This window comes from Lutjanus erythropterus, chromosome 12, assembly GCF_056507025.1.
Source record: "Lutjanus erythropterus isolate fLutEry1 chromosome 12, fLutEry1.hap2, whole genome shotgun sequence".
NCBI classification, from domain to species: Eukaryota; Metazoa; Chordata; class Actinopteri; order Lutjaniformes; family Lutjanidae; genus Lutjanus; species Lutjanus erythropterus.
Genome location: NC_139328.1, coordinates 12,498,229 through 12,520,946, shown reverse-complemented (window position 1 = coordinate 12,520,946; position 22,718 = coordinate 12,498,229). Strand labels below are relative to the sequence as shown.

General features: G+C 39.5%; 1 protein-coding gene across 5 annotated transcripts in view; it reads left to right on the top strand.

Moving 5' to 3' along the window:
• The first annotated feature begins 8,370 nt into the window (after positions 1-8,370).
• LOC146317692 (zinc finger protein 521-like) overlaps positions 8,371-22,718 on the top strand; it is a 134,178-nt gene continuing 119,830 nt past the window's right edge. For 3 of the 5 annotated variants that reach the window (XM_084731804.1, XM_084731803.1, XM_084731801.1), the window contains exons 1-2: positions 8,371-9,079; positions 18,033-18,089. In XM_084731804.1, coding sequence (XP_084587930.1) covers positions 9,040-9,079; positions 18,033-18,089 — 97 coding nt within the window. In that variant the 5' untranslated portion in view covers positions 8,371-9,039. The remainder of the gene's footprint in view (positions 9,080-18,032; positions 18,090-22,718) is intronic. The other 2 variants (XM_084731805.1, XM_084731802.1) reach the window with 1 other exon arrangement.

Here is a 22,718-nt window from a genome sequence, read left to right as displayed (position 1 = left end):
TTTTTCTTCCAAGCAGCTAGCAACAAGTACATGTTGAGTTGCACCTAGCACACTCTTCCTCTCAATTCCCACAATTGGAGCAGCCAAATTAGGCTAAAAAATATACTCGAGTAAGAGGAAACGTACAGTTTAAAAAATGCACATGTTGGAATTATGGAAAATATGTAATAATTTCAAATAATAAAGCCAGATAAAATCAAGCAGTTTTGAATAATACAGCCAAGTGTAAACAAGGCAGATAATAAATAGTCAGATCAACTTGTTACTACCCACCCCTGAATAGGCGTGGCTATTTACTGAGGGGTAAATCAGAAATATTATTATTCTTTGTAAATATATGCACCAGCTCTTGGTAGGGAAAGTCACAATGTTTATGTGAGCAGCATACATATGATGGGTTTTTGCTCCAGTGTTTAATTGCCCAACAATTTGGATAACAGAGAAGTTGGAAAGCTGCACTCACCCTTGCTTGCCAACTCTGAAGCCTTCTGATTGTTAGCTCTCCGTGCTGTTTTTGTTCTTTTTTTTAATCAGTTTACTGTGTGGAAGTATGTCTCAGTGCTCAGAGAGGGCAATGTTTTCAGTCACTCGCTATCTTGACTTTTTTTTTTCGCAGCCTCAGGAGTTTGGCTTGTTGGAGCAGAGTTAAAGTCCCCGGGGAGCGCTCCTCTGGTGATGGGGGCACTGCCTCGACCTCACTCATGCCTGGTGTGGGTGGCATCCAACTAGGGAGACACACAATGGAGAGCAAGACTGAAGATGGTGATGCTTCTAGTGGACTCTCCCAGGACTCAGCCTTATTCTCAGGGTCATGCATTCCAGCAATCTCTGTAATTATAAGCAAGTAAGAAAAAAGTTGAATCTTCTGCCTTTCTCAAAATGAACGTGCCCCGCTCCTCAAGGGAAACATTCACATCTCTGAGTTCTAGTAGCTGGATGGGTTTTAATGAGGCAAGTCAAGAGTGTGCGTGTGTGTGTGTGTGTTAGTGTGTGTGCAAGTGGTTAGTGTACATGCATGTCTGTGTATCTGCCCTCCTCTAACGAGCGTAATTGACCGACTGTGCTTTTAAGCCTCCGTTTTTCACCATTTGCGAGAGTATTGTACTAAATAGCCTTCAGTGATTATTATTTCTACAGGAGACACTTCATTGGGATTAAAACTTTCTCTGAGTTTTAAAGTTCAGTTGCTACTTGTTTTTTTTTTTTTTTTTTTTTTTTTGGACAATGTGAAGTCGAAGCCAAATGGACAGAGGGTGAGCAGGGGCCACAGGTCAGCACGAACTGCTGAAGGGTCCCACCACCCGAGGGCCATGGATTCCACCGGGGAGCGTTTCACCCTGCTGAGAGGCAGAGTGAAATCTCTGATGCCGCGGCACACACACTTGCTGTGGCGTCTTCGATGTCTAACTAAAAGCTATGGGAGGTGAAAAAATCTCCACATAACTGCTCAGTTTTACTACAAATACTGCAGTATGAAGCTTAGGTGATCTGAAAACAGGCTGTGCCTTTGTGCGTTTGATAGAATTTCAAAGGCTTGTAGTCTGCACACGACAGACAGACTGTACATTTCTGTATTTTTACCGTATGTGTTGATCTATCCATACATTTCTTTATATTTATTATAGATCTTTTTTTCTTTTTTGTAGATTTTTTAAAAAATGATTGGTGTATACGTAGTCAGTTTGAGACATAATTTATACATTTAAGTTTATTTATTATGGATTTATATTCTTTCAGAAGATTGATATATATATGCAATATGAATTGGAAGAGACTGTATTGATTATAGATTTATTATTTTTTGTTGTGGTTGTTAAAAGATTGTTTTGGGTTTTTTTTTTTTTTTTTCTTTATTCAAAAATTTATCCACTGACTCTTTTGGAGATTGTTGAGGATTAAAATGCTTGATTTCATGGCAGTTTTTCTAAAAAATTCTGATGAATGTTGCAATGTTTATTGGCATTTTTGCATCAACGGTGGGAGCCAAACTTTCAAAAGAAAGTCGATTTTTTAAATAAAATTTATTAAAATTCAAAGGCAAGTTTTTCCAGGGGAAAAAACGGGTGTGTTAATTGTTGCAATTGCAACATTGCAACTTCCTGAAGGGACTGATTGGTGTGGATATGTATAATGTAATCTGTAGGGTTTGTTATACATTGCTTTGTTGAATACTTTATTCTGATTGGTCGATTACGGCATTCTAACATCTTTTAATTTTTAATGGGCAGACCGAGTCTACGAAGATCAGACCGTTGCTATGGACACAGTTCTGATCATATATCCTGGAGGAACAAAAAAATCATTTAAATCAATAAAATACACTTTAAACTAGAAGAGGTCACTCAATAGAGTGCAGATCCCTGCCAGGCAACAGATGGTGAAGCACCTTCTGCAATGCCACCACAACTCCCAGATGTAATCAGTTGACATTTGCAAAGTTCCACGAACATTAACATGACCTCCACATACGTCGTCCAGAGCTGAAACAAGATTTCAAACTGAAGCGGTTGTTTAACACTTGCAAAGAAGAGTGAGAAGTCAGCTGTTAATGGTCGTATAAAACAGAGCATTAAAAAAACGGAAGTTATCACTATACATTAATGATTTAGAAACTTGCTGTTTTCACTTTTATTTCATAAAATATTTGTGTGTAATTTTGTCATAATTAATGTATGAAATCTGGAGTTATGGCCAAAATTGTTTCTGGTGAGGTCATCAAGGCCACCTTGACCTTTAACTCTGAGCACTTCATCCTGGAGTCCAAGTGGTAATTTGTCTCAAGTTTGAGGAAATTCCCTCAAGAATGAAATGACCTGAAAGCATAATGCCTGTGGCCACAACTGTCAATGACCACAAAAAAAGGGGCTTTCAAGGTTTTTCAAAAATTTTGAATCACAGAGGTCCTACAGCATACAGCCATGGATGTGCACAAAAAATTAGGCTGATCGCAAGTCCCTTGATAATGCATGCACATCACATGATCCACTGGTAATGATGATAATAATAATAATAATAATAATAATAATAAGAGGAATAACAATAATGAGAAGAATGAGAAGAATGGGCATTTAAGATGATGACTCTGTACATACTATTTGCAGTCTGGAGAGCCTGGAGCTTGAAACATCATGCAAATAAATTCTTTAAATGTGAGATCTTTGGTGTGTGGATCTCGCTTTTTTTTCTTTTCAGGCTGCACTTGAAGGACAACACAATTAGAGAGTTGATTAAAATGTTCATGTGAATGACAAAAAATGAAGATGCAACAGACATGAATCCATTGCTTAATTTTGCAGTATCATATGGCTACGAGCTGAATAGAAATTTCCTGGTTGGCATTGTTTTCATGGCAAACATGTCACGTTTTTTTATTTATCTTTGTTTGATTCCCTTTTTCCCAGGCGCTCAGAGGTGAGACTTGAAACAAAAAACATTTTTGTTGATTTTCATTGTGCCTATTTGCTCCCCAAAAATTTATATTTGATTCTCCTTTCCATATTTATAAAGCCATCCCTGAGGGACGAGCCGTGTCAGACAGTTTTTGGAGCATCATGAGCCGCAACATTCCTCACATGAGGTTTCTTTTCCACTTGAAGAAAAAAAAAAACAACATCTGAGCAATAGTGTACTGTAACTTAGAGACTGAACTGTGCAAGCACCGAGTCAAGTCAAGCCTTTTCCCAGTTACTTTGTCACTAATGAAAGTAGCAAAGAGCCCTGGAGGACTGAAGAGCACTGTTTGTTTGTGTTTGAGAGAGCATTCGAGAGGTACAGGGGGGGAAGGCAAGGTGGTAAAACTTTGGGAGAGCCGCCTGACAGAGCGCTGAGACAGAGAGGGGGAACTTTGGAGCATTGTTAAGATTGAAGTTTTAAGGCAGCTGAGACCTCCTGACAGATTCCAAGCACCTACAAATAGATGTTTCATATGTGTGTGTTTACCAACTTTACTGTAGTTTGCGAGGGCTTTGAATTTACCAAAGCACATCACGTCAATCTGTGTCATACTTTGTTTTATTGATCTTTTGCACACATTTTATGGCAGTGTGTGGGTGGGGAAATTATTTGAGAAGCAAAGGGTGCAGATGAAAAATTACAAGATACAAATTGAGCAAACAAGAAAAGCCTTGGCATCATATGTAGGTCACAAGTCCTCACTTATTATGTTTGCGTCTAAAATCTATCACTGATTAAAAAAGATGCCAAGAACAAGGCCTCTTTAAATTGAGAGGCTAATAATGACAGCTAATAGATATTTCTTCTGTAGCTCTGAATTTTCCATTACATTTACACGACTCTATGCTGGGTGATTACTTTAGATGTCTGTAACAGTATATGGCCTCATTATGAACTCCAAAGTAAAAGGTGGGAATACCCTATAGAATAAGAGCAGCCTTATTATGTACTCACATCATTAACTTTTATAGTTATAGTTAACTTTTATAGGGGAATTTTCTTTAACAAAGTTAGATTCCGGCACAGTAAAGGCTATCAAAGGTTGTTGTTAATTTTCTTCTTCTACACCAGACCGTGTTTGGGAGTTGCCCTATCGACTGCTTCTCTCCTTCACTTCCCAAGGTGTGCAGCGCAAAACCTCACTTTCCGATTACATATGTCTCTGTGAATCAGTCAGAATAGAAATGCAGTGAAAAGTGGGAAAAAAAAGCATTTGCGTGACTGTGATTTTTTAGATGGATGGGGGCCCCTGGCAGAGGCTACCTCCAACAGGCTGTGGAGGGGCAGAGTGCAGAGTGAGAAGCCCACCGCAGGACTCCGCTCTGGATCTCATTTTCACATAGCAAGGGGTAGTATGGGGCCTGGATGTCCACACGCACGCAGGTGAGGGTGAAAACAGGGAGGAAGGGAGGAAAGAAGACAGGAAGGAAGGGAGGAAGGAAGGAAGAAAGAAGGACAGAAAGATTGTGTGACTTTTTCTTTTACATAATAATATTTTTTTTTTCCACAGCAGTCATTCTGACATGAAATAAGATTAAAAAACAGACTCAGCAAAAAGGATTGTTTGCCCACCTGGGGCAAGTAAAATGCCACTTCAGGCTAGTAAATCTAGCAGCTCACTTGTCTGACGGGGCAAGTGGTGAAAACAAATTAAACTTTCAAACTATTTTTAATAATTGATAAATGGTTAAAGTAATGTATCATGCAAAAATGGCAGAAAATGCTGTTTTCAGCCTCTCAAATATTTCATGTTGTTCTTTGTTTATTATCATTTTAAACTGAATATCTTTGCATTTTACAATGACATTACAAGGCATCCCCTTGGAGATGAGAAACTTTGATGGAAATGTATTACTATTTTCTGACATTTTACACTGCTGGTCTAGATAAAACTTAAGCAATTAATAATAAATACAACTATTTGTATATGGGCAAGTACATTTCTGACCCACTTGCCCAACAAATGAAAAAAAAAACAAAACATTAACTTTGAACCCTGGACAGATGTTACCAATAATACTAATTAAGGTTACATTCAGGTCAATAAAGGGGCCTGGACATCTACATGCAAGTGATGGAAAGAAAGAAAGAAAGAAAGAAAGAAAGAAAGAAAGAAAGAAAGAAAGACAGAAAGAAAGAAAGAAAGAAAGAAAGAAAGATTAGCAATAATACCATTTCATTCAGGTGCTGTTTGTGCAAGTTGGCTTACTGGAGAGGGTCTGCTACACTAAATGGAACAGCACCCTAATTTGTATCATTACTAACACCTGTGGTTACCTTAATATTTCACACCAATATGGCTGTACAGAAGGTGTTTTCAATAAACTATATAAAAAGTATGCAGGCTGAAATTAGATATGATGCATTTTCTCTATTGAAACTATACATGGAATGATTAATATAAAAATTGATATATGAAAAGCAAAACAAAAACAAGAAAACAAAAACAGAATTTACCATGAAGTAAAAGTACCACTGAGCGGTCAGCCTTTTCCTTTCCAACAGTACATAACAGAAAACTAAGACACATCACATCTCTTAATTAACTCCTTCTCCAAATCTGTAAAACAGCTGTTACTGGACAAACATCCTGTCACGATTTGGACTGGCGGTTATGTCAATGTTTTCCCATGTTTCTGTCTGTGTTTATGTAGTTTTGAGCTTTTATGTTTTGTTAATGTTTAAGGTTATATGGTTTGTTCTTATGTGTTTTTGTCTGTGATCATGTGCTTTCCGTAAATGGTTATGTACACTTGCAAGTATTTTCTCAATGTTTTTTACAAGACATCAATCTGCTTTTTTCTCTGCTTATGCGCTTCTGTGATTTTGTATGTTATCTTTCAATGTTCTTTTCAAAACAAAGTTACAAAGTGCTGTGCACGAAGCAGAGCGAAGCAATAAAAGAATATGAAAGCAAAGTGTCAGTTAGCAAAGCAGCACACCTGATTCAAATGATCAGCTCGTCATCAAGGCTCTGCAGAAGCCTGACAACAACCTGATCATCTGAATCAGGTGTGTTGGAGCAGGGAAAAATCTAAAACATGCAGGACAGTGTGCCTCGAGGACCAGGGTTGGGAAACACTGTGCTAGGGGATGCCGATGAAAGTTAGCCTGTGTTGCTAAATCTCACACATTTACATGATGGACTTAAGTCATCGTGTTAATTAATATGCATTGTCCCTCCTTCAATAAAATAAACATATTAAAGGAAAGGAAGCTACATTTTTTTTGACTCAATATATTAGGGCCTTTTCTGTCCCCAGGACTTTACATGCATAAATGTACATATAAAGTAAAACATATTATTCAGCAGAGTGTCCTGCACTTTGTCCTAACTGCAGTTTGACAATACGTCATGCAAAACCTTAATAAAAACTACCTAGAACAGTGAAAATGTATAATTTTGCCCATCCCTGTCTTTAAAGGCGTGGTATGCAACATTTTCCTAAAAGAAAAACAATGTACAGACTCATAAAAACATAATCCCCCTCATCATCACTAAAAGTAGGTGGTAGTGTCTGTATCTGCAGAGACCCTGCCCTCTGCCTGTATTTCCTTATTTTCTCATTATTTTACTGTGCTCTGGACATTTTACCAACAAAAGCCGTCCTGGGAATGAGACTCAAAAATCAAGATTCTTTCTGTTGCGTTTATGATCAGCTTGGAAAAATTCCTACTGATTCTACCTTTAACACTGCAGTTCACCCTGAAATAAAAAAAAAAGATCCTTCAGAAATCTTATTTTTTGTATTATTGTGCGACTCCATTTCCAATTTAGACATCTGAATGCATTTTCTCATCAGAAAATCATAACATGTTGGTTAAAATACAGATTTTAGTTGTGTCCCCTGGTTTTCACTCTGTCCTGTTACCCTGACACATCCCCTCCCTCTACACATGTGGGTCTCCTGAAAGTCACGGGAAGACCAAAAGTAAATGATCTTACTCTATTTTCTCTAATTTTGTTCACATTTGAAGTGTGATTGAGAATGTCAGTCTCGGCATCAAGTCTTTGTTATAACCTCAATTATTTCTTAGGTGTTATGTGATTTTTTTAAGATTTTGTAAACTACTTGAATGTGTTCTTTCTCATACTGATATCATGTGGCTACATTTCATGTGTTTGGTAATGTTAAAAACTCAGACCTGTTACTAAACCTGCATGCACTTCATTAAGAAACCTTGTAAATAATAAATAAAATGGCCTGAGACATACTATTACACATTTTAAATAGTTAAACATGTTTTAAGATACAGTTCTGAAAAAAAGAAAAAGAATTAAGTTTAATTTTGAAAAGTTCTAATGTGCAAATGGCACCAATTTGGTGGAAAGACCCATTAAATCTGAGAAAAGAGATGATTTTTAATATTACTATCAATATGCAAATGATTAGAGGGTTAAAATAATCTAATTTATAGTGAAAACCACAATAATGAGGGGAAAGCTCCGTCTGTAATTAAACCTATCATCCCTAAATTCTATGCGTGCCGTTACATGTCATCTGTATGTCAACAGCCACACAGAGAAAATGTCTTTCTGCTTAACCATTTCTACCAGAAGGGGGACCAGTCCGTCTGCCGTAGACGGAGAGTGGCCGACGGCGAGCTGAGGCAGAGGAGACGCCAGGGTGAGCAAGCCGACTCTGGGTTTAGAGTTCGACTCCGGATCCGGGGACCAGCAGATCCAGCATTCCGCATCTTGCCATGATCCCTAGGATTTTAATCATGCCTCTCTGTCTGTGTGTGAGTGCAGGCAGGCTGACAATGATTTCCTCAGTGATTACGTACAGAGCGAGTCCCTGCGGGGTAGGGGCCCCCTCTGGAGCCATCCTGATGGCTTTGGGGGCCTTGCTTCCATTTTCCATTATTATGTGGACTACCGGAGCGACAGCGCAGTCCAAGACCTTGCAGGTTTGTGATGAGGAGGGAGCTTCCATCTTCTCTCTGCTTCTTCATCCTCTTTTTAAGGGCAATTTAGACGTAGACTTAGATCAGATTCCGAACCTAATTCATGATTAGCTGACTGGAGTGAGAAAAGCAAGAGTCTAGGATAGTTTTGATGCTGTTTAGGTGGATATGAAGTGAAAAGTGTTATTTTCATTTTTTCCTCCTTTTTTTTGGGTTTTGTTGCATTTTTTTGTGCACTCTCACAGGAGGCGTTTTGCTGATGTCTTTCTCAACGCGGATGCATTTGAGATGAGAGGCGAAAAGCAAATATTGCGCTTTTATTCCTAAACCGAGCATCATGCCATCTGCACGCGTGTGTGTTTTCCCGGAGAATATATGGAAGAAGCGCATGACGGGATTACTATATTCTCACACTTTTCCCGACACACAGCTCAACTAAATAGAGTCGCCTATACCTACCGATCGGGCTGTAATTGGATTTTATAACATCCACCTACTCATCACAAAATAACAGCAAACTCCGTGTGTTTAGACCGCGCTGCACAGGCTTTAAGTTGCACCTTTTCTGTGATGTTAAAAAGGGCAGCGAGTGAAATTTAGACAGACTACCTTTAGACTATCCCGTCTTTACGCAAATTATCAGACAGAAACTGAGCAACTTCAGCGTTTTTCTATAGGATGTCGCGCCGCAAGCAAGCTAAACCAAGATCCCTGAAAGGTAAGTGATAAGCCTATTTTTGGATGGCTCTCAGAACATTTTTATTTTAAGGTGATGACAAGTCTAGACGAGCATGATCTGAACTTATCGCTCACTGAAATGTAACTGTCTTCCCCTCTCTTTTTACGCATTTCTTCTTCCTGTTCTCTTATTGCGCATGAAATCCGCTGCATATATACGTACTTAGTCGGCTTCAGCTCACACTGTATTGCTGTAATAATGATTAAAGTGCAAGGGCAGGGCAGTGGATAATTAAGAGAGCAACAGTGCAGCGCGACGCTGGCAAACATCTGGATGTATTAAAAGACGCTCCTGGTCGCAACTTAAGCCGTCTGATGGAATGGGGTGCAGAGTCACGTGACCCCCCCTGTCTGAGAAACTAAAGGAGGAAACATTTTATATGTTGGGGAAAGGGAGGGCTCTGATGTGTGTGTGTGTGTGTGTGTGTGTGTGTGTGTGTGTGTGTGTGTGTGCGCGTACATGTAAGTGTGTGTGTGCAACAGTCAAAATTAGAGGCGAGTGCTAATTGGACATTAAAAGTTGTAAACATCTGGATTTATCAGTCAGTAGGGGTGGGTATCATTAGGGTTTTATAGATACCGATACTTATCAATACTCTTATTGATAGCCCTCACAATAATTATATACAAAAAAATAAAGATTCAACAGTTATTGTATTATTACTTTTGTTGCAGAAATAACAAGTTAAATTGTTTCCTGAGTTATTGCATTTATCTGCATTTTCAGCAAATTTAATAAAGTAAGCACATACTTTTGAACGTTGTCAGCTGTCTGTACAACGTTGCATAAAATACCGATAGCTGTATCGTTTGTCCAGGAGCTTATCGATATTTCGGTACTGGACAGTCAAGAAGCGGTTCCACTTCTCAATACCTATCTTTATCAGTCAGGTCGCCCCAAAGCTTTAAAACAAGTCAACTTTATGATGTGTTTATTTCATATAAAACATCAGCCAGGATATAACACAGCAGACATTAAAGGTTATTTTATATTTTTTTGCTTCTTTTACTTTCAGTCTCAAACAGTTGGACTGGAGGTAATATGATTGTGTATTTGTGTTTGAGAAGTAGTACCACTTCTCGATACACATCCTATTCAGGCTGGCTGCCCTAAAGCTTGAAAACAATTCAACTTTGTTATGTTTTTTATGTCATATAAAACATCTGCCAGGATATGACACAGCAGATAATGTGTAAGATTTTTCTCTTTTTTTGTTACTTTCCCCTAGTTTAAAAAAAAACCCCAAACAATTCAACTGCAGGTAATTCAATCATGCATTTGTGTTTAAGAACTAGTACCGGTTTTGTACCAGTTTTCAATACTCCTCCTTCTCAGTCAGGCTGCCCCTAAAGCTTCAAAATAATTAAACTTTATTGTGATTTTATTTTAGGATATAACACAGCAGATAATGTGTAAGACTTTTCATTTTTTGACACTTTTCCCCTCTTTTTTTTTTAAAGAAAAAAACAGTTGGACTAGTTGTAATTCAATCGTTCATTTGTGTCTGAGTGTACATGTGAGTGTGTGAGAAGGGGGAGGGAAATAGAGACGGAGCAACATGCTTGAACACACACATGCACACACATGCACACACATATTCACACACTACTTTTCTCTGTAGCATTTTGCTGGGGGAGCTGCTGGGGTTTTTGGAGGTTGAGCTCCAGTTCATCTGGCAGGCATTGTATTTTGCTCAGCAAATAATTGTCCACAATTTCACATTCCCAGCTTGTGGTCTGTGGACCCCTTTCCTCTCTCCCCCCTTTCGTTCTCGGAAGTCTTCATCTCAAAGGAAGATTACATGGTCTGCGGTAGTACATTCATGCAGCCACCATTTTAAATCAATACCCAGGAGAGGGGTGGAAATGTGAGTGCATGCACATCTTAAAATTGTCACATTCGTGTTTCCAGACCTGCACTGCTCTATTCACAGTAAACAGCTCTATACATAGATTTCCTATTTTCTCTCAGACCAGATTGGCATTGACTGTTTTTGTTAGTTGATGTGACATTTGCTATTCTCAAAAGGCACATCACTTATATATAATCGTCTCCTGCCAGCATGCCTACATGCTACAAGTGTGTGTGTGTGTGTGTGTGTGTGTGTGTGTGTGTGTGTGTGTGTGTGTGTGTGTGTGTGTGTGTGTGTGCATGCATTCAGAAGAACATCTGTCAAGATTTGTGTACGTCTATGTGTGCGGCAGAGAGGGATAGAGAGTGAGCAAATCAGTATGCAAATGAAGTCAGAGTGATGACATTGTTTGTTTTGTTATTGTCACTAAAAATTTAAATTGGAGGAATGTGGCGCACAAAACATCCCCGACTTTTCATGTCTTCATCCCGACTTGCTGAAGCGGAGGAGAAATGCAGATACGTCATAGATATTTCCCTGTTTTGGATCAGACCCAAGGAAGGCCAGGCAGATGTTATTTATTGTTCTTTGTCTATCTCTTTCCTCGGGGACAGAGATACACTTATACAGATGTCCACAATAACTTTCCTTGTCATTTTTTAAAATAGTTGCTTGACACTGCTCCTCACTGAGGCAGGAATTTTCATTTTTATTTCCTTTGTAAAAATTTGTGTCACTACATTTTGCATGTGTGTGAGCCTGCGCCTGCATGCACTGTGTGTTTTCGTGCGGTTGCAGACTTCAGGTTTCACTTTTATAGCTTGTCTTCTGCCGACTTGAGGCAGTGGTCAATGTGGACGGTGCCTTTTTTTGCGCAGAAGGAACACTTTGTTCTGCGGAAGGGAGGATAAACAGAGGTACCCATGGTACTTGCATGACGGAAGGTAAAAACGGGCATCATGTGCACCGGTTTTAGGGGACTGGTGTGGATAGTGTGGACATGTAGAGGAGATGAGAAAATAATGCTGTGACAGTTGGCACTCTTTTTTTCCCTTGTGTACCCCCCCCAACACACACACACACACACACACACACACCCACTTCTTCCTCAGTATTGGCTGCTTGTGGGAGTCAGAGGTTATGTTTTTGGTCCCATCGAGGAAAAGGGCAACATTACAAGTCCCGTTTCAATTAAGTCTGAGAGACAGATCCGGCTACGTTATTGCTTGGGGGAATAAATGGCACAGGACGAGACCATACATCATTCGCTTATATGCAAACACTTCACCCCAGCCACTGACATTTACTCAATCCTGAGCCTTCCACATTTCTCGACTGTAGGCACATTGTAATTTTGTTTTGATGTGCGGAGGCTTTGGGTCAGCACATTGCCTCAGTCAGTCAGTGGCGAGCAGCAGCGAGGAGGAAGGAGGATCTCACTCCAAATCCTGCATGTAGCGTGTGATGACTGCCACGTTGCTCTGTCCTACAGCACTTCCTGAATAATGTGAGTGAGGCTGGAGTTGATATTTTCATTTGGAGCACAAATGACACTCTCAGTCAGTCCTGGTGTGTTTATTGGCTGAGCTGGAAGTTTCCAGGTCCTGTCATCCGCATATATAAATATATTTTCTGCGCCATTTACTTTAAGTATAGCGGTTGTCATGAAATCAGCGCTGTGTCATGTACACCTTAAATATTTGATGTTTTTGAGGAGCTGAAATTTGCCGCCACATGAGTGAATGCTGGAGCTTTGGCTTGGCTATACATGAAAGGAAATATTACTTTAAATGTAAAGCTCACAGGTTGATTTGTGAAATTTGTGTAGGGCCTATAAAAATAAAGTTAACACGATTGTCTGTTTTAAGTTAAAATTCCTCACATTAGACCTGAAGTACATTTATTTTCTCTTCATGTGAGGAAACTGAATAAAACTGCTGTTGAAATTTGACCAAAAAAGAAAAACTAAAATAGATGTGTATTTTTTTTAAACACCCACATTTGTCATAATTTAAAGTGATTCTTTTTGGAGAATGCTCGAACATTATGTCCAGAGATGCATAACCACTCCCCCTTCCAGCCTCATAAACATTGGTCTGTGTAAATAATGGCACTTTGAAGCATTATTTTTTGTCAGAAAAACTACTGAAAAACTCATTTGACTCTTTATTTTGGACACACACTGCATTCCGTATGTTTAATATTAAATATAAGAGAGGCTACTTCTTAAATTGCACAATTAAAAATGCAGAAACTTACTCTATACCGCCCTATTTTTTTCCCCTCCCCTGTTAAAATGTCCTTTAACAGTTGCGTCAGTCTTAGTTTATAGGAAGCTGCAGTATTCCAGTCTGTTCACAATTAATGATCTGTGGCATAACACCCATTAACACTTTTCTAATGTGACACAAAAATATGGTTAGTATTATCATTAAGGAAATTATGATGGAGCCGTGGAAAAATCCCATTAGCACGGCTGTCAGTGCTCTTGACATGCGGCTCAGTGTGTTGGACTTGGTGTCGCGGGAGCTGGCCGATATCTCTTCTTACTCCATGGCATGTGTCTCTCTTGTTGTCATGGATTGTCTGCCACATGGAGAAGGAGTTCTGAATCAGAGACAATGATTGATTTCCACCAAATGAAATGATACGTTGCTGCCCGGCTTATTTGCATCCGTATGAATAGCATTAATTTTTTTTTTTGGAAGCTAAATTTATAATAATTGCATAATGAGATTATTGATTCGTGCCATTTTTTTTGTTGCTACAAGTGGAGTTCATTTTTCTTCACATGATTTGCTTACACTACATGGCAATATACGGAGGATTACAAATATTATGCAACGTGATTAACATGCTCCTCTATTGCAAATTATTTATGACACTAATCACCAGTTCAAATAATGCTCATTAAGAAAGTTATTCATGTGCAGTGTGTGTCCTCCTCCCTCCCTTCCCGGCCCTAATTGAGGAGGGTTGACCTCTTGACCCGAGCTAAATTGAGTTGTAGTCCCTGTGGCGAGCGTCTCCTTCCCGGTCAGTCAGGGCGGATTACACAGCCATTGTGTTCGGCACTGTATCGTCCAAGCTGGCTGTAACCAAGCAGATGAGTCACGCATATCCAGGAACACACTCAGGGCTTTTTTTTTTTTTTTTTTTTTAGGTCTGAGAAATGCTCATACACACGAGCACACAAACACGGTGGCAATCCTGGAATTAATGCAGGAAAATGTACTGTATTTATACACAATACGCTTATTCATGTCCATTAAATCATAATTTTGTATCATGGGCTGTGCATGTGGTGATCAATCTGTTTTCTTTGTGATTTTGCATTTTTGTGTCTTGTTTTGTTCCCAAATCTGTTGAAAATTAATTCATCCCTAAAAAGGAAAATGTCCTATCATGGGGATTGTCACTCTGAATATAATGACACTTAGTCTACGTTCATTTTTGTGTGTGTGTGTGGCCAGTGTGTTAATTAGTGGCCTTTAATGCGGTGCCACTTGTTGTGGGATTATGTTTTTTTCCTGCTCCGGCGTTTTGAAAATCAAAGGAGCAGTGCTGAAATGGTCCCATGTGTGTTTGGTATTGTATCAACAAAAACCTTAGCAGCATGATTACAGTTTGTCACCGACTGAGTGATACACTGTACCTTGTCAAACATTAATTAACTGATAGCAGTGATGAATTAACAACAATGTGGAGTGAGTTTTTATTCAGTTGTGTCATTATGAGGTGATCATGGGTGTGTTAATTAAAGCGGTCCAGCTATTTGTATTTGTGCGCCGTTCGGATTGTTGATCAAATGTCCAGCTAGTATGAGACATCACAGGAGTTTGCCCTTCATGACAGCTCACCCCTCTACTGTATGATCGCTCCTAGCCGGCGATTAATTATCTAGCAGACAGGTGCAAATGAGAAAAAGAATCTGCACCGCGATGGAAGTTGTTTACTTTAAATGACAAAACTTTTAATAAGTTCACAGTGGTGACAAATCACCGCAAACTGCTGCAAATATTTAAGTTCTTATGGCATTGTAAAAGAGAATTTTCTGCCTGAACTCCCCCGTCTCACCAACAGGGACGGTAATCAAAACAAAAACTCCGGCTCCCACCAACCAATCTCTGATAGAACCATGGGGGATTTATTAGGACCCCCTATCCCTAGCCCATTTAAATGATCCTAGATGCAAGGCGCTCAACAGTGCTGGAGAAACTCATTAAACTCTCAGGGCGTCAGTCACTAAGGCCTCCTTTAACAGGACAAGGTTTCTGTGTTGGCTGAGACAGTCCTCTTTGGTGGCTCAGAGGGATATACCTCCATGGTGTCCAACTATGTCCGTTCCATCACTTTTAATTGATTCAGCTAATTAATTGCCAGACCCGTGACCATTTGTTTGGCATATTTTCTGTGTACATCAACTAGAAAGGGAGATTTTTTTTTTGTACAGCCCGACCGATATATGAGCCGGCCGATATATTGGTCTGATATTGGCCTGATTTGGGCCTAGGGCGGCACAATTAATTGAAGTCTTATCAAACTTGCAATTTGGCCAAGGGCAATATCCAAATCAAAGAACCCTGTGATTTTTTGAGAAAGGAAAAATGTGTGACTACACAGCATTATAATGAAGTACTGCGGCGCTGCAGAGATGCCCTGGCCTGCAAATCTTGTTCTCAGACCCCTGATAAATTTAATGTCATCACAACTTTTTTTTTTTTCAGCTAAAATGAGAATTGTGACACTGAAATTATCATTTCCACAAATCATATTGTACATCGCAGCTGCAATTTCTGTCAAAATAATTACAATATGACTTTTTTTTTTACCATATTGTGCAGCCCTGTATGGGCCTATTCCAGATATATCCGTACTGGTGTATATGTTTAAACATATACACCTATATAAAAACTTTTTTACACAACATAATGCAGTTTGGCACAATGGGGAAATGAGAACAAGAAGAGCAGGAGAACATTACTTATTTTAAAACCTGCCCTTAAGTGATTGACAGTATTACAATATTCAGCAATTGACTGTAACTGAACAGTACTGATGTTTATTTAGCTATATTATTTATTCTTTATATTCTCTGTGTTGACTTTTACAATTGGTTGACAGTGTATATATGTTAAAGCTACTACAAGGAACTTTTATATTACGCTGATTTTGGAAGCCACTGTGGAAAAAAAGCAGTAGTGTTTCCACTGCGATAAAAAGAAAATCTGAATCAAAAATAAAAATATCTAAATAAAAATCTCTCTTAACGTACAACTGACTGTAACTGTGCCGTAAACGCAGGATCGTTTCATCTGATTTGAAGGAGAATCCAACCAGCGGCAGACATTAGGAATAACTATACAGACATACACAATCTTTTTGCAGATGGTCTTGTTTGCTCATGTAGGTCATATAGAAGCATCAGTAGTAAACTGAGACTGTTTCATTACCAGTTAAAAACTCCTTGTAGTAGCTTTAAATTATTTAACATGTTAAATAAATTATATAATATTTTTAAATAAAGTTATTTGTTTAAGACAACAGCTTCTTGGGTACCTTTGCATACTCATATTGGTGCAAAATTCAGGTCAAGTCAAATTTATTTGTATAGTCCAATATCACAAATCACAGTTTGCCTCAGGGGGCTTTACCATCTACAGTGTGCGACACCCCCTGTCCTGTAGACCCTCAAAAGAGTTAGGAAAAACCAAACCAAAATTGGTGCACAATCCACATAGAAAAGGTCTATTTCTATTCGAGCTCAAAAATTCACTATATCGGCCACCATATCAGTAATCTGAGCACCCTCTTCTAAAATCAGTCTCAAAAATCCCATATCAGTCTGAGTCTAATTTTTCGATCTCAGAGATTTTATATATTTGAGTGAATAGTGGCAGTTCTGTACAAATGTTACTGCCTTGGGAATTCAGTTTTGGCCGGACAGGCCTGACAGCGAAACATAGTTTCTCCGTCGTTTGCCATCTTCATAAGAAACAGCTCGACACTTTCCTCTTCATTTTTCACTGAGGTTTGACACCCTGCTTGACACTGACTCGTGCTCCCCTGAGGGAAAGGCTTCTGCCACCATAGGATCCTGCCTTAATTATGCAAAGTACAGGATATTTTGTGCGATTTTAAAAGTGCGCCAGTTTCTGCTTTGGCAGTCACTGCCACACTCCCCTACTGGGAGGTCCTGTCAGACTCCCCCTTCCTCTTTTGCCCAGGAAAATGAAAGGCTAGAAAGAAAAGACATAATGGAGAATGCATTTCAACTGCAGGGGTGGAACGCAGAGGCGTAAGAAGTCCTCAGTGAGACCCTCATTTTACATGGAACAGGTGGGAGACTCTTTTGTTCTCTTCCCGCTGTTAAAATCCATTTCATTTCTTGTACTTGACATGCCACAAGGAACTCTCACCAGTTCCACAAAGGCTCCAATGTAAAAGGTTCCTTACCTTTTACTAAACAGAAGTCGTGTTTTTCAAGGCCAGTGCTGTTGTCAAAAAGTCAAAAGTGGTTTAGTTGCCATGCGCCTAATGAGCAGATTTGAGTGCCGATCAAGCCGTCACTATTTTGTCAGCCATCCTGTTAAAGAGCAAAAGCACTTTGCGTCTGCTTTAGTCTCATAAATGTAAGTTTTCTTTGCATTTAAGCTTGGATTCGTGTCCGTGTTTGTACTGGAATCTGCAAATCGTCTTTTTGATACCCGTCTAATTTAGCTAACACAACCTTCTCACTAATGCAGTCATCAAGGTGTTTTTTACTTGGTCACTGTTGATGTTGGGAGGACGTTTCATGGGAGACCTTCATAATTCATCAAGTCATTACCCAGTCCAATATGTTATTTACGTGGGTGGTTGTTTGCCTTGTTGCCAAACCTCATACATATGAAAGGCTTGTGTGGATTCCCAAACCACAGGTTGAGCTGTCGAAAGCTGTTGAAATCTCTTGGAGTTTCCATACAGAAAATCTCAATAGTAAATAATAAAAAAGAAGGAAATCTCAATGTGTCGAACTTGTTTTGCACTGTTAACTGTTTCTTTCCCTCTTTTTCTCCCGCTTTTCTCTTTTTCTGGCAGTAGAAGACAATGTGACAGAGGACCAGCACAGTCCCGGGCAGACTGCCATTCCAAGCGGTAATGCTCCATTTCATATTTCATCATTTTCGGCTGGAAAGTGGATCATGTGTCTGTGTGTGTGCGTCTGTAAAATCTTTGTTGGGTTCAGACTGATATAAAGTATGTATTTCCTGTTTTTGAGGTTTTCATACTGTAAACTGCACGGTTGCATGTGTTTTTATAGTAAGAGATGGGCAGAGCAGAGCAGCGGTGTGGCTCTTTTTCTTTGTTTGTGTGTTTGTGTGCATGCATACATGCAGGTGTGCTTAAAGCTGTCCTTGTGTTTCTGTGTGTTCCTGCCGTTTTTTTTTTTTTTTTTTCAACTCTTTGTTTCCCAACCCTCTGTATGATGTAGAATAGAGCTACTCAGATGAATGTGTCCTGTCTCCACGCGTGCCATTCACAGTGGCCCTCCAGGAACAGAGCGGTAATTCAGGTCAGGCTAGCAGAAAGCCCCCTATGAATGAAGCCTGCTCCTGATGCACCACACTGTATATTTTCATTTCATTTGTCTCTGGTAAAGGTTAAGTCTCAGGCGTGGTTATTTTAAACCCGATATGGATGGTTTTGCCCAGCAGGCTGGGGACCCTGGGTACTCCTAGGCTGCCACATTAGTCCAGCATTTACCCACAGCTTTCTGAGTGCTCCTGTGCAAAATACAGATAGAGCCTGGCTTTTCTCTGTCTGCTTATGACTACAGTTTCATTTTTTATGTTTGTGATCTCTCTGCAAACCTAGCATCTAGCAGGTATTCAGAGGTAGATTTCAGATTCTTGAATTGCAGCGTGTTTAAACAGAAGCAGGCAGAAATCTTCGAGCACATACAGTGCCATTTCTTACCTTTGGTGTTATCCATCATCCCTCTCATGCGGTTCTGATTGACCACTTAGTGCCTGGGTCTTCAACAAAGGGTTTGCCACCCTGAGGGGGTCTTCAGAGTTACTTCAGGGGGGCACCAAATTATTGTTTGATGATTATTTTTTCTTTTGCAAAATTTAAAATATATCTAAAAATGCACATTTACACAAATCCATCATATTATTAGTAAGTAAATTGGCATACTTGTAAAAAAAAAAATAATAATAACAACAAAAACACATTTAAACACACAATATGCAAATTCTGCTGCTATACTCACATTGTTTTTCTCACTTTAAACAACTACCATAGCTGATGAAAATTTTGGTAATATTAAAGTTTTGGTCATGTTATATTAAGTCACGTGCTCCGACCTCCTTTTCTTATCCTCGTGTCTGACATATCTGTGTTTTCTGGAAGTTATAGCAAGTAGTTGCAAGAACCATATCATTACCTTAGATAAATTATGGATTTCTCTGCATTTGAACTTTATTGGAAACATTTGGGATAATGTAGGCACGCAGTTCAACAAAATATATAACATACGTCGAGTATTTTTAGACATTTTAATGTGGTCGTGTTACATATTATAGCCTTAAGTCAGCAGCAGTTATAGCATGGTGATAGTTAGCTGCATTGGCCTCGCTCTCTGCACTTTTACTGGTGGCTTCTTAAGATGGAGGGGACCACAGCTGATGAAAATGTATTTCACGTGACTCAGGCATTTGGGTCACATATCTGACATATGCTGTGTTTCCCCTGAAGTTATAGCAGCTAGCAAGTGGCTAAAATGTTCAAATGGTGCATAGTTTTTATACATTCTAATTCAGAAATGTTAGCTTTAACATGAATCCATCATAGTGGTAGTGAAAATGAATGAATGGAAAGTAGCCTATTCATAAAAAAACAACAAAAAAGGCTATCCATGAATCCTCATAAAATTATAGCTAGTTAACCTATTAAATCACTGTGTGGCACCTATCTATAATGGCAAACTAATTAGCTACATATTACTGAAACATTTTAGACCATTAGCTGTATTATTATGTACAAACACTTTTGTGGGGTACAGTGAAACATTTTGTAACTTCACGAGCAAAAGAAATCTGTAATTCATTCATGAACATTGTATTTCCTGTTAGCATGACATTGCTAGCTAGTTGCTAGAATTTCTGGGAAAACTCAGGATGCATCAGATACGTCAGAGTGTGAGGAAAGAAGTCATGGCTAAGCGTAACATCAATGAAACTTTAATGTTACCTCGTCCCTGAACGTGATTTCTACCTGTCACATAGATTTTAGAGAGATTTGTTTAAATGTGACAGTGATGAAACTCCCATGATGCCAAATTATTTCACAACATCATCAGCATAGTTAACTTCGATATGAGAGAGACCAGTGCCAGTGGCACAATTTACGTATTATAGACAATGTTTAACAGCTACACATCAGCGCAAACAAAAGAAGACTGAAAAATATTCAATGCAAAACATGAAGTTGGGGCTCTCTGCTCTGTTTCTCTATCAGCTAAGGGGTCCATGGCCTAAAAAACCTTGAAGAACCCTGCCGTAGTGTGTATGTATCAGTAAACATTTCTGTTCATCTTTGTAAAAAAGCAGAGCAATATCTATCTGCCGCTGTGTTAATGTGTATCGATGGGTATTGGTGGGTGGTTCTGTGGAAAGAAACTGCCTCCTTAGCCCCTCTAACCCCGGCTCAAGGGGATGAAGGACTGGGCATAAAAGGCAGACTTGCCTCGGAGACCTCCTGTCATCCAGAGCCAAAGTAGAGCTAATGAGTGTGCCTGATTACAACGACCCCCTCAGACACACGAATCTCCCCTCTCCCCCGTCCCTCCACCACCTCGATCTCCAGAGTGAGGGGAGACAGCCGCCACATGATCGATGTCTGCCTGTGGAGAAATCAGGAGGGCGCACAAATTAATTTCTCACTTTCCTCATTTGACTTCGTCTGACTGATTTATTTTTTAACCCCCTCTCAGGATGCAGCTTGAGGAATGGTCAATGGGAAAAGCGTTGTTTGTGGCGGTAAACTTTTCAGGATGCAGTGAGATTTCTCATGCTATTTTGCCAATTTGTCGCCTCCAACTTCTAAAACGTCTCGTCACAAGATCTTTATCGTGACAGCATTAATTCATCCTTACTGTTGGTTATGGCCCAAACAAGCTCTTTTTAACGTCAAATTGAAAAGCAGTGGAAAAGCTTACCTGCTTTTCATGCATTTGCCACTTTGACGGACACGGCCACAATAGCCATTAGGCTCCTGACAAGCTAAGGACTTAATCAGACATGGTGTCAAGATCTGCCTCATAAGTAGACCCCCAGTCGTGCTCTTCTGTGACTCTGCAAGTGTTCTGCAGACCCTGCATCCTGTTTCTCATTCATGTTTGATATGTGGCAAAGGCAAAGGAGAAATGCTAACAAAAGAGGCCCTCTAAAAGATAGACAGTATTATGCATAGTATAGAGGGGCAGGAACAGTATGATATCTGAGATTTAATGAGGCAGTGCGCTTTTTTACACAGAGAGTGTCGAGCAGGCTTAAGATCTGCAGCTTGGCTTTACCACTGTGCTGCCTGTGTGTAATTATAACCACATGCTCCGTGCTTTTTCTTCTCTCTTATATATACATCCCTTTCTTTTTTTTCTCTTTCTTTTTTTTTCGCTCTCGGCGATGTTAGATCGAGGCTGTTTTTTTGGTCGAGGGTGTCAGCTCTGTCAAAGTGGAGTGGACTGAGGCAAATAGAAGTGTTGTAGAGATCTGAAGGGGGTGTCTGGGTGGCAAGGTGCCGTGGTGTAGAGTAGTGTAGCGTAGTGGTGGTGCGGCGTCTGAGACTCTGAGCTCTGGCTGAGGTTGAGGCTGCCCACAGATCAATGTACTGCAGGGCTCACTACAGCAGGAAGAGGAAAGGACTCTTTCACTCCACCACTTCAGAAAATCATATTCTCTATTATTCATTTCCTTTGATGTTTTACTGCACTAATGGCATAGCAAGGCGCTCCGTTCAATATTATCACTCCCTGTGAGAGAGAGCGTGTGAGACAGAGAGAGAAAGAGAGCGTTTGGTATGTTCAAATGTTGTTTCTCATTCAACCGCTTTGATTTCCATTCTTCTTTGTGCACTCACATCTTTTTTTGGTGCAGAGATTTTAATGGTGGATGATGCCGTCTGATATATACCTGTGATTATATGTGTTGCTTCCTTCATGTAGTGTTCTCTCTGTGTTGTCTTCAGTGTTCTCCTGTAATTGTTTGGCACCTTTTTCTCTGTCTGTGCTACTCTCATCTTATCTCAGCATGCATCATAAAATTTTCATAAATATACTGCATGTTTTTTGTTTTTTTTTTGCAACATAGGGAAGAACATAGAGAAACGACAAATAGAAAACTCTTGACAAACACCTCTGCTAATATAATTTCAAATTGAAGTGCATCAAAATATAACACAGCAATTAGTCCTTGATATGAAAACTGGGGACTAGATAAATCAAATTGCATGCATCGGCCATATGAACAGAATCCCCACACCGCCTAGCAACTAGCTAGCCAGAGCTAGCATGTGAACATTGTTGTAAATATTTGGGATAATGTAAGAACCCAACTCAACAAATAACATTTGTAGACACTTTAAGGGCGGAATATTATATATTTTAGCTCACCAGTAGTTGTAGCATGGCAAATGTTAGTTGCGTACACAACTAACACATATTTTAATGTGGGAATGTTAGCTTTAACATCTATTTATCATATCATTTACAAAGATAAATCA